Source organism: Mesoplodon mirus (assembly GCF_964341445.2).
Source record: "Mesoplodon mirus genome assembly, chromosome: 5".
Classification (NCBI taxonomy): Eukaryota; Metazoa; Chordata; class Mammalia; order Artiodactyla; family Ziphiidae; genus Mesoplodon; species Mesoplodon mirus.
Window position 1 is genome coordinate 46036910 of NC_138980.1, and position 13426 is coordinate 46050335.

At 38.8% G+C, this 13426-nt stretch overlaps 1 protein-coding gene across 1 annotated transcript; it reads right to left on the reverse strand.

The window, feature by feature from the left end:
* Window positions 1-349: 349 nt before the first annotated feature.
* On the reverse strand, window positions 350-9768 carry LOC309805326 (uncharacterized protein; the record flags this gene model as incomplete). Its single annotated transcript, XM_082623252.1, is given in 4 exon segments — window positions 350-1122; window positions 1125-1291; window positions 1494-1569; window positions 8807-9768. Coding segments are annotated over 4 exon segments (1857 nt in total). The 5' UTR covers window positions 9648-9768.
* Window positions 9769-13426: the final 3658 nt, after the last annotated feature.

The window sequence follows — 13426 nt, forward strand, 5'->3', positions numbered from 1 at the left end:
CCCGGACCGGGGCACGAACCCGTGTCCCCTGCATTGGCAGGCAGACTCGCAACCACTGCACCACCAGGGAAGCCCCAGAGTACTTCCTTTTAACCATTATGTGTTCTTTAGGCTGCAGTTTAAGTGCCACAAGATCAGGGATTTTGTTTGTTCCCTGCCAGACTCTTGAAAGACTGTAAATAGTAAACAGTAAATAGTAAAATGTGACAGATGTTCAATAAATATCTGTCGGAAGGATGATAAACAAATGAACCAAGAGTGATATGAAGGAACTATCTAAGACTGGGACTGTGCCCTGAAGTTCAGAACAGATGGGCGCTGTATTTGGACAGACATTCCAATGCTGTGGTCACCGAATAAAAACTGGCCTTCTGCTGATGAGGGCCCCCAAGGCGCCCTTCATGTCGTTGTTGCGTAGACTGTAGATGAAGGGGTTCAGCATGGGAGTGACCACGGTGTATATTACTGCAGCGGTTGTGTCCTTCTGGGCCGTGCGGGAGGACATGGGGCTGAAATAAACCCTGATGAGTGTGTTGTAGAACAGGGACACCACAGAGAGGTGAGAGTCACAGGTGGAGAAGGCCTTCCGCTTGCTTCTGGTGGACGGGATCCTCAACGAAGCAGCAAAGATGTGCGTGTAGGATACCAAGATGCCCACAAAGGGGGTGATGATGGGCAGGGCGCCCACAGTGTACACCATTGCATTGTTGAGAAAGGTGTCAGAGCATGGGAGCTTCAGCAGACGGCTGAGGTCACAGAAGAAATGGGGGATCTGGTTGTGGATGCAGAATGAGAGGCGGGTCAGTAATATCGTGTAGGTCAAGGCATTCCCAAAGGTTGCAGTCCAGGATGCTGCCACCAGGAGGCTACAGAGCTGTGGTATCACAGGCGTGGCATAGTGCAGAGGGTGACAGATGGCCACATGGCGGTCATAGACCATGGCGGTCAGCAGGAAGCTGCCTATGCCGGCAAACCACATGAAGAAGAACATCTGGGTCAGGCAGCCAGCATAAGGAATTCCTTTGTGTCCTGACACGTGATTGGCCAACATCTTGCAGATGATGGTGGAGGTGTGGCAAATGTCCAAAAAGTCCAGGTTGGCCAGGTAGAAGTACATGGGAGCTGGATGTCGATGGTGATGGCCAAGATAATGAGTAGGTTCCCCAGTCCTGTAACCAGGTACATGCTCAGGAAGAGTATGAACAGCAGCTGCTGTTGCTTGGGGTCCTCTGAGAAGCCCAGGAACAGGAACTCAGAGACCAGGGTGAGATTTGCCTCTTCAACGGCCATCCTGAATCAATCAGAAATGACACGGAGGAGCTGTCCAGGGTCCTGGCCAAGGCCAGCCTCTCCTTTGCACCCTGGATCTCATCCCCTCTTGTTAGTTCAGCCATTCATCAGTTCTTCCCACTCTCTCCTACAACAGGACCCTCCCCCACCATTTGCTGCATCATTTCCATCAGTGAACACACCATTCATTCCCCACAGCCCACCTGCAAGATGTCACCTGGAGCTTGGTGGACAGCTCCCAAGCACACTGACCATTTCTCACTTCCATCACGTGTATCTCTATGCCCCAAGGCTTCATCTGGTCACCAGAGTAGGCTCAGCCTGCACACAGGGTAACATGGAAGTGTTGGGGGTTGGCACCCCAAGAGTGACTTTTGGCCAGTGAGGGACAGGCCTTGTTGGGTGAACGCCCCAGCTTCATCACTTCTGAGTAAAGCAGTTCTGGGGTGTGTTCTCTCAAGGATCCCTAGAAAGATGACCCCTCAGTTGCCAAGAGTGGTAACCTACTTATCCACACCTCCTTTCTCCAAACACTCATTGGGTCTCCTGGGATTATTTCCCAAATAAGCTATTTGCGCTCAAGTTCTTGACTCAGAACATGCTTTGGGGCGATTTCAAACTAAAATGCAAGGATTCCAAAAAATCTTCTATTTTTGAAGGAATCCCTTCTTTGTCCCAAATACCTCTCCTGCTACAACTCCCCTTTCTCTGCTCCATTAGATCTCATACTCCTCAAAAACATTGCCTGTCCTTGCATGTCAAGAGCAACCATGACCTCCTATTGTTAATCCAAGGCTAGTATAGAGTCAGTATGCACCAGCACACTAGTCCCATTGCTAAAATCTAGAAAGATTTGGCAGAGGCTGGAATATACCCTTAAAGAACATCCAAAGAATAATAAAATTAATTAGCAATACAAATTATAATATAAACGCACTTTCAAGTTTACCATTGTTGAATGTTGTAATGAGCTTTGATACATGAGCAACATCTGAGAAACATTTGCCAAACTTTCTGCCAGTTTGGCTACTGTCACTGTGAGCAGTGTGGTTGTGTGCTTATAAAATTATCTGTGCTATAGGAGAAATACCAGTTTATCATTACCCTCAAATTTTGAGGTTGGTCCTGGTTTTAAATAGTTAAGATTTACTTTGGTTTTTATTGTTTGTGCATTGTAGTTTTTGTCTAAATTTTCAGTGTGCAATGTTCTCATAATTATAAAATCAAAAGTTTACAATAAACATGAAAAGAAAACATCCAGAATGAAAAGGCAACAAAGCTTGGATAATGTTCCCTTTAAATATTGCTGTATTTTTGGAAGAATAGAAAAGAAATGATATTCACGGTGAATAGCAGTCCTGGAACATCTGATACTTGCAGAAGTTGAGCAACGTGGAACCGTTTTGCTACTGTGTAAGACTCACTGTAAAATGTAACACTTAATTTATAATTTTGGAGTGAAAAACAATTTTTTTAAAATAAAAATATGGGTAGTTTACGGTAACAGGTGATATAAATATTGTGTCCAAGTGCTATTCAAAACCGTTCATTAAAGTTGGAAGTGCTCATACTTAAATATTTCATCTGAATAGCAATCATGTTTTGTTCATTTTTGGCTCAAATAAAGAAAATTTGTAATGGTCAATGAGGAAAAAAGAAAAGAACATCATTATTCAGTGAGACACTAAAAAGCGTTTGAACAACAGAAATTCTGGGAAAAATTTATGTCAAAGTATTATATGTTGGTAAAGCAGACAGAAAGCATTTAGAAAGTAATACAGGACTTTTAATACACTCTAGTGTATGATTAAAAGTAATTGAGACTTTTCAGATATGAAATAATTAACAGAATTTCAAAAAATGTAATTTTGATGTAGGCATGACATTGCCATTCTGACACATGCACCTGCTTATGGTAAAACCCATTTACTGGAAAGAGAAAATACCTTTTTGGAAAACTACATCAGGTCGGTAAAATTTCAGCCATTACCAGTGAAGTTTCATCAGTGTCACTAACTTTTTTTTCCCTGCAATTTATTTATAAAGTGAAATTCAAGACTTTGAAGGTAGTTTAAGTTTGTTGATCACATGAGGTTGTGATTTATTTCAGAACATTTGAAATAAAATTGGAAAAAAGTAAAAAACAGAATTACATTTACTGACTCTGAAACGTGGTCAAATGATGTCTGAGATGATCGGATGGTGTTTTAGAAATGTCTTCTCAATGAAAAGTAGTCACATGAAGACCTTCTTGGCTTTTATACAGATATAATATAAATTTGGGGTTTCAGGCAAAAGTTACAAAACTTCCTGGATATTTTAATTTGGTTTCATTTAAGTCCCTTTGTTCAGTTATCTCTGGGTGATTCAAAAAAGATATAATTCAAATGAAACACTTTAAACATTTTCTGTAAAAATTTCTGTATGCCACTATGCATCCAATAAACACAGAGAGAATAAACCAACATATCTAAAAAGCTGGGGATTGAAATAGTGAAAACAAGAAGAGTATTTGGATCCAAATGGACAACCTGAGGGGCTGGAGCTGTAAGAGCAGCCTGAAAATCATGTCAAGTCTTGTAAATTCTTCTCAATAAAAATTACGAGAAAGGAGTTAACATTAGAAAATAATTATGTGTGTGCTTTTTTTTTGAGGATTTGGATTTAATAAATGCAGTTCTAACAGGGATATCAACACTTCATTCAGTCTTACAAGAAAGGAATGTTTCAGTTGTTAAAGCTGACAATAATTTGATATATAAAAAGTATTGTTACCAAAGGGGAGGGGGAGGGATAAATTAGGAAATTGGGGTCAACATATACACGCTACTGTATATAAAATAGATAATCGGGACTTCCCTGGTTGTCCAGTGGTTAAGACTCCGAGCTCCCAATGCAGGGGCTCCAGGTTCGAGCAGTGAGCAAAGATCCCACATACCCATCTAAGCCCACACGATGCAGCTACTGAGCCTGTGCACTCTAGAGCCTGTGCACTCTAGAGCCCACGCACCGCAATGAAGACCCAGCACAGCCAAAATAAATTAATTAAAAAAATAGATAATCAACAAGGACCTACTGTATAGCACAGGGAACTCTACTAAATACTCTGTAATAACGTACATGGGAAAAGAATCTGGAAAAGAATGGATGTATGTATAACTGAATCACTTTGCTGCACACCTGAAATTAACAAAACATTGTAAATCAACTATACTCTAATATAAAATAAAAAATTAAATTCAAAAAAGAAAACAAATTTATACTTTCCAGAAAAAAAAAAGTATTGAGCACTTGCAAATAAAGAAAACGACGAAAGAGAAATGTAAGATAATTATAGAAATGATATGCCATTTGAAAACCAACAAAATAAATATCAATCCCAGGTGTGGGATGGAAACTCTTAGGGGATCCTCTACTAACTCTTATGAAAATGAATTTGTTGTTTGAGGACAAGATAAACTTATTGAATCCTAGAAGTTGATCGAAGTATATCCATGCAGCTCTGTGGAACAAATATTAATAAAATTAAGCTGATCAAATAAATAGGACAATTAAACCATTCCTAGGACTTAATCACACAGAGAGGTATTGAATACATAAAAATCTCAGACAGGGTTATGAGAGCTAGGACTTTGCTTTTAATTTTAATTCTGTTAGTTTAGTAGAAACTAAGAGAGGACTCAGCACCTTGTACAATGCTATTGACATTAAAAGAAAAGCGTTATTTTTTTAAAGCTGCAAGAGACCTAGTGACGATCACCTTCAAATCTGTCCCTCCCTTCTCATTTCTGATCTCATCTCCTGTGCTCATTCTGGTTTCTTTGATGGTCCTTGAATAATCCAGAGATGCTCCTGCCTCAGGGCCTTTGCATTTGCTGTTCCCTCTGCTTAGAACACTCTTTTCCCCAGATATTCATATAGCTCTGATTTCTACTTCGGGCCCCTATGATAATATTTCCATTAATCAGGTAGGAGGAGGTTTTACAAAAGTAAATTAGATCTCGTCCTTCACATAGTACTTTCCTCCCAGTAATATTTGGAGTAAAATTCCAAATCCTGGTGCAACTGCTATGGAAAACAAATGGAGTTTCCTCAAATATTAAACATAGAACTACCATATGATCTGGCAATTCCACTTCTTTTATTTCCTTATATCCAAAGGAAATAAAAATGGGACATTGAAGAGATACCTGCATCTTCATGTTCATTGCAGCATTGTTTACAATAGTTGAGATATGGAAACAATGGAAGAATGGATAAAGAAGATGTGGTTTTATATAATATTCATATAATATATATATGAATATTATTCAACCATGAGAAAGAAGGAAATCCTGCCATTTGCGACAACATGGATATACCTTGAGGGCCTTATGCTAAGTGAAATAAGCCAAACAGGGAAAGACAAATACTGCATGGTATCAAATGTATATGGAATCTTAAAAAAAAAAAAAGTGAAAAAAAATCCGAATTCTGCAAAGTCTAGGTCCTGCTCACCTCCCTCCTCTCCATTTATATCATTGTCTCCCAGCCACACAGGTCTCTTTGACCGAGATTTATTCTTCCCCAGGACCTTTGCACTTGCTCTTTCCTCTGCCTCAAATGTTCTTCCTTCAGGACTTTGCTCCAGCTTTCAAGACCCATCTCAAATCCTTCCCTCTCCTATAGCTCAGCACACAGTGGCTGCTCAATCCTCTGTCCTCTAATGACTTGTGTTCTCTGGACCTGGAGAGGAACCTTCTCTCTGGGTCCCTCTGCCTGCTGCCCTGTGTCTCTCCTCCCCTACCCAGGAAGTCTACACTCCCTGTCTCACTTCCTTGTTGATTCATTGACCCCTTTTTGGGCATCTTCACTGAGGCTTTCCCCAAGCTGTGGACAGGAATTCTGAGATGATGACAGAGTCCCCCTCCCAACCCAGCAATTCCACCACAGAGGAATTCTCTTGAAGGTGCACTGTGAGGCATGTTCAAGGAGGTCTGGATTAAATCTCCACAATCAACTTGATGTACCCTGCATCAGTGGAATACCTGAATAGACAATGAATCATCCCAAATTGAGGAGGTGGACTTTGGGAGCAATGATATATATTTTTTTCCCCTTTTCTCTTTTTGTGAGTGTGTATGTGTATGCTTCTGTGTGTGATTTTGTCTGTATAGCTTTCTTTTACCACTTGTCCTAGGGTTCTGTCTTTCCTTTTTTTGTTTGTTTGTTTTTGTGTTTGTTGTTAGTATAGTTTTTAGCACTTGCTATCATTGGTGGATTTGTTTCTTGGTTTGGTTGCTCTCTTCTTTCTTTCTTTCTTTCTGTTTCTTCTTTTCTTTCTTTTATTACTTTTTAAATTAAAAAATTTAATAATTATATTTTATTTTAATAACTTTATTCTATTCTATTTTATTTTATTTTTCTTTCTCTTTTTCTCCCTTTAATTCTGAGTCATGTGGATGACAGGCTCTTGGTGCTCCAGCCGGCCATCAGGGCTGTGCATCTGAGATGGGAGAGCCGAGTTCAGGACATTGGTCCACCAGAGACCTCCCAGCTCCATGTAATATCAAAAGGAGAAAATCTCCCAGAGATCTCCATCTCAACGCCAAGACCCAGCTCCACTCAATGACCAGCAAGCTACAGTACTGGACACCCCATGCCAAACAACTAGCAAGACAGGAACACAAACCCACCCATTAGCACAGAGGCTGCCTAAAATCATAATAAGGTCACAAACACCCCAAAACACACCACCAGATGTGGACCTGCCCACCAGAAAGGCAAGATCCAGCCTCATCCACCAGAACACAGGGACTAGTCCCCTCCACCAGGAAGCCTACACAACCCACTGAACCAACCTTAGCCACTGGGGGCAGACACCAAAAACAATGGGAACTACGAACCTGCAGCCTGCAAAAAGGAGACCCCAAATACGTAAGTTAAGCAAAAGAGAAGACAGAGAAACACATAGCAGATGAAGGAGCAAGGTAAAAACCCACCATACCGGGCCTCCCTGGTGGCGCAGTGGTTGAGAGTCCGCCTGCCGATGCAGGGGATACAGGTTCGTGCCCCGGTCTGGGAGGATCCCATATGCCGCGGAGCGGCTGGGCCCGTGAGCCATGGCCGCTGGGCCTGCGCATCCGGAGCCTGTGCTCCGCAACGGGGGAGGCCACAACAGTGAGAGGCCCGCATACCGCCAAAAGAAAAAAACAAAAAAACAAAAAAACAAAAAAACAAAAAAACCCACCATACCAAAAAAATGAAGAGGAACTGGCAGTCTACCTGAAAAAGAATTCAGAAAAATGATAGTAAAGATGATTCAAAATCTTGTAAACAGAATGGAGAAAACACAAGAAATATTTAACAAGGACCTAGAAGAACTAAAGAGCAAACAAAAAATGAACAACACAATGAATGAAATTAAAAATTCTCTAGAAGGAATCAAGAGCAGAATAACTGAGGCAGAAGAATGGATAAGTGACCTGGAAGATAAAATAGTGGAAATAACTACTGCAGAGCAGAATAAAGAAGACATTCCACAAGGACCCTCTTCCTGGATCCTCAGTCCTATATTCCCAAACACCAGAGTGGGAGTCAGACAGACATAAAGGTCCATGGGACTCTATTTATTCACATGTTATGTGACCCCCATCAACGTTTCCCATTGGCATAATGAAGATACCCATAGGCAGCCTCTGACCTCTCTTTGTGCCATCTTGAGATAGCACTCTGCCTTTCAACACACTCCCCCAGAAGATACAACTTTAGCATAGTAATGAGAAATTTATATTTCACTGAAGGTTATGTGTGGGGAAAAGGGAAAAAGATTTCTGTAAGATGTGAGATAATAACACACTTTAACATGTCTATGTGCTTACCTAAGCATTGACCCCTCTTCCCTTTCTCCTTCCCTTCTCTCTCTCTCTCTCTCTCTCTCTCCTCTAAATCACTCTCTTTGTTTCTCTCTTACTTTTCCTCACTCCCTCATTTTTCCTTCTATTTCTTCTTTCTCATATCTCATGCACAAATAGCCCTGTAATTAGTAAACCATTTCCTTGGAGACAAATAGTTTATTCTTTTTTTACACTTGCTATAACTAAAAAGATAATTATAAACACTAGGCACAGTGCTTGATATATAGAAAATTTTCAATGCTTGTTGGTTTTTATTATTATTTTGTTATTCTTTTTTATCTTATATTGGTGGGAAGAGAGGAAAATAAAGTCTTTTCTTGCTTGCCCACTCAGAAAGAACCATGGGCATCAGAACCAATGCTCATTCACGGGATGCTCCCAACATGCCCATAGATATAATACATTTTAAGGAATAGATGATGGGATGGAGTTCATCACACTGGGTCATAAATGAGAGATCGTGGTGACAAAAGGGTGGCAAATTGAGGAAAAACGAAGAGCTAGCATAGAGTGTAGATATTTTAACACAACTGAAGCCCTACCACAGTTCTATGGGGACATATATTATTATCCCAGCCCCTTTATTGTATTTCTTTTCCATGAAACTGGCCATCAGCAGCTTAGGGGAAAGAATTTTCTGCAGAAACTTCTCTTTATGACGCTCTTCAGCTCCTTATTCCCGAGGCTGAAAATGATCGGGCTAAGAAAGGGGGTAAAGACTGTATAGGTGGTGGCCATCAGTGTGTTACTGTCCATAGAATGGGGTCCCTTGGGCTTGAGGTAGATGATGGAGGCAAAACTGTAGTGCACCACCACTATGGTGAGGTGGGATACACAGGTGGAGAAGGTCTTGTGCCAGCCCTCAGCAGAGGGGATCCTCAAGATGGCAGCCACGATGAAGACATAGGAGAGGATGATGAAGAATAAGCACCCCAGCAGGGCTGTGACACAAACCATGATCACAACCATGGTGACAGGGGCTGTTTCCTTCCCACATGCCAATTTCAAGAGGGCAAGCACATGACAGGCAAAATGGTGAATCTCATTAGACCTACAGAATGTGAGATGAAAAACTATCAATGTCACCATCATGCCCATGACTGAGCCACCAGCCCAGCACCAGGACACAAGACGGGCACAGTCATGGGGGCTCATGAGCATGTTGTAGTGCAGGGGGTGGCAGATGGCCACATAGCGGTCATAGCCCATGATCATGAGCAGGAAGGAGTGGGTGAAGCCAAACGTGAAGGAGAAGAATATCTGGCTGGCACAATCCACAAAGGTAATGGAGTGGTGGTTGGAGAGCATGTCGATCAGCATTCGAGGGGTGATGGCAACAGTGAACAGAATCTCGGAGATGGAGAGGGCACACAGGAAGAGGTACATTGGTGTGTGGAGGCTGTGCTCCCTCCAGATGGTGACCATGATGAGCAGGTTCCCCAGCAGCGTAAACAGGTACATCAGCAGGTACAGTAGGAAGAAGGTGGGCAGGAGCCTCTGAGGGAAGTTGGAGAACCCAATGAGGATGAATTCAGCCACTGTGCTATAGTTCTGCCCAGACAAGGATGCTGCATCTGGTGAGATCAGAAACAGAATGAGGGCACAGTGGTTAAAACAGAGGCTCTAACATAGATTAAATGACAAATGAAGAGGTTTATACTATATAACTATTTTCTTAACTTGTTTGGGTCTCAAAATCTTCATCAGTAAGATGGAGTAAATCGTAATAGTTGTTATCATTCAGTGGTGTGATAAAAATAAAATGAGATCAGTATATTAAAAGCTTAAGACACAATTTGGCTCCTGGGTTTTTATTAACAGTGACTGCAAAATGAAAACTTCCATTTTTGGAGGCACTGAAGACAGACAGAGATGATCAGGGTCATATTCTCTTGAATAATTGATCAGGGTCATATTCTCTTGAATAATGTGCTTGTTCTAGAAAATATTTATTTCGTTCTTGGAGTTCTGAAAGTTTTTTCCTCTGAGAGTCTTTGCCTTTTAACACATTTGTATTTATTTTAATACTGTTTTAATAGTACTCTTTTTTCCATATTGTTTCATATTTATATTTACTATTCTAAATGAGCTGAACAGAAAATTTGAAAATAAAAGGATAGAATATATACAAGGAAAATATGTACCAAGTGACAGCTGAGGCAGTAATTTTGAAAACAGACAAAATGAAATTTAAGGGAACAATAATTATAATATCTTCATGAATAATTGCCACTCAAAGAATCAGACTTCCCTGGAGAAACATTCTGGTAAAGGAAGCAAGGTTAGGACATCTTGTGCCAGTGTGAAATGAAACTTTCAGCGAATAAAGGCTTAATGTTAAATGGATGCCAGAACCAGATTGCAAGTATGCCCATTGGCCAAAGATGATTACCAAAATGAAGGATCATTGTACAAAGAATGGAGGAACAAGCTAAATGACACCATGATGAAGCAATCAGACAAACCCAAAGGTGGAACATGATACAGAACAATTGGTCTCATGTCATAGATACCACGGTTACTAAAGGATATGGAGAAATTCAAGGGACATAAAAACCAGATGCAATATAGGGTACTAGCTTGGATATTGATTTAGACAAACCAGTGTAAATTAATTTTAAGGCAACAGAGAAAACTTTGATTATGGTATGAATGAATAATTAGGTAGGTATAATATGAGATTATTATTTAGTTATTAATTTTATAGTTATTAATTTTAAATGTGACTTGTTATTTTGGCTGTGAAGAAAAAATTCTTAGTTTAAATGCATATTGAAATTAAAAATTACACAAACACACACACAAACTCCAAGAGAAAAAGAAGACTATTTTGTTAAGTATATGAGAACATTGTAATGATTTGCATAAATATTGTTAATCTATGTAACGGTATACCTTGGAATAGTAAGAAATAAATAATCCACACAACTTCAGTGAAGTAGATATAAATAGAAAAGGCTAAATCAACCATAGATAGATACATGAAACTTGTAGTTAGACATTTTCATAGAGTTTAGAAAGGCAATTTATGCATTTAATAATATTTAGAAATTAGATATTGGATATATTTAGACTCTTCAACAGAGGGATTAAATATGTTTTAAACATTCAAGGGACTTTTATAAAAATTGACCTTGTATTTAGGACATAAAAAATTTCTCCATGAATTCCAAGTATAAATATGTAGATTATAGCACACTAAAAGTAGAAATTGATTGAGCAGTAGCTTTTCAAATCCCCTGGGTTTGGAAGATAAGTGTAGTATTAAATAATCTTTTGTTACAATAGTAAAACATAAAGTAAAATTTAATACTCATAATTAACTAATTTAAGCATCTAATGTCACATTTTAAGCTAACAGTACTGTGAAAGAAATACATAGCCTCAAATATATTTATGAAGAAACTTTTTCAAGAAGAAAGTCAGGCTTAATAAAATCAAAATCAAGTTGTAAAAGATTAATAAGATAGAAACAGGAAGATGCCAATAAGAAAACACAAAAATTAAAATTGAGAAATAACTAGAGAAATAAAGGATATTTTAAAATTAATAAAAATAGTAAGAAAAATACAAGTTAGGAAATTTGAAGAGTAGACTAAGGAAATAAGTTCTTAGAAAACTATAAAGTTCCAAGTCTGGAGAGAGAAAAAGCAGGGACCTTGGAGACTCAAGTAAATTTTAGAGAAATTGAAAAGGTTAGTGAAATGCTGTCCCTCCCCAATATCCTTGGCCCCAGTGTGTTTACAGGTGATCTGTCTTAAACTTTTAAGGAACATTTGAGGAGTATCTTATACCCATTCTTAAAAACCAGAAAAAACATATGAAATATGCTCACCCCATTTTGTTAAGTTAATGCAATCTTGATTCTAAACCAGGTAGAATGTTAATAAGAAAAGACAATTATGGGCCCATTTCACCTATCCATGCAGATTTTTAAATTCATAAGAAGACATAACCTAGTCAAATCCAGTGGTTTTTCAAAAACAGTATATTATGAGAAAGAGGTTTTTGCTTCTCCCATGAATGACAGGGATGGTTCAGCATCAGAAAACCTATCAAGTGACTCATCGGGGGTATAAGCTAAAGCAGAAAATCATATAATTATTTCTATCAAGGCAGGATTATATTTCCTAAAATTCAAGTCCTTTTTATGATTTTAAAAACTGACATGTAATTGACACATAATATTGTTTTAGTTTTATATCTACAACATAATGATATGATATATGTACATCCATTTATTATTTTAAAAATCCTCTTTGCAACATGTTGTGAAAGGGGATTTTCTTAGCTAGGTGAAGAATATACACCACAGGTACTGGCGCAAAACAGACACATAGATCAGTGGAACATAGTAGAGAGCCCAGAACTAAGCCCACATGCCTATATTCAATTAATCTATGACAAAAAAAGCAAGAATATACAATGAAGAAAAGACAGTTTCTTCAATAAGTTGTGCTGGAAAAACTGGACAACTCGATGTAAAACAATGAAATTAGAACATTTCCTCACAACATATCCAAAAATAAACTCAAAATGGATTAAAGACCTAAATGTAAGACTGGAAACAACAAAACTCCTGGAAGAAAACATAAGCAGAACACTCTCTGACATAAATCATAGCAATATTTTTTGGATCTGTCTCCTAAGGCAAAAAAAATAAATAAAAGCAATAATAAGAAAATGGAACCTAATTAAACTTAAAAGCTTTTGCACAGAAAAGGAAACAATTGATAAAACAAGAAGACAGCCTATGGAATGGGAGGAAGTTTGCAAATATTATGACTGACAAGGGGTTAATATCCAAAACATATAAACAGCTCATAAATCTCAATAACAAAAAACAACCTAATCAAAAAATAGGCAGAAGACCTGCATCACCATTTTTCCAAAGAAAACATATGATGGCTAACAGGAACGTGAAAAGATGCTCAACATTGCTAATTATTAGAGAAATGCAAGTTATAATAACCTCACACCTGTCAGAATGGCTACCATCAAAGTCTACATATAACATATGTTGGAGATGATATGGAGAAAAGGGAAAACTTCTACCATATTGTTTGGAATGTAAATTGGTGCAGCCACTATGAAAAACAGTATGGAGGTTCCTAAAAAAACTAAAAATAGAACGACCATATCATCCAGCAATTCCACTCCTGGCTATGTATCTGGAAGAAATGAAAACACTAATTTGAAAGTATACATGAACCTCAATGTTCACAGCAGCACTATGTATA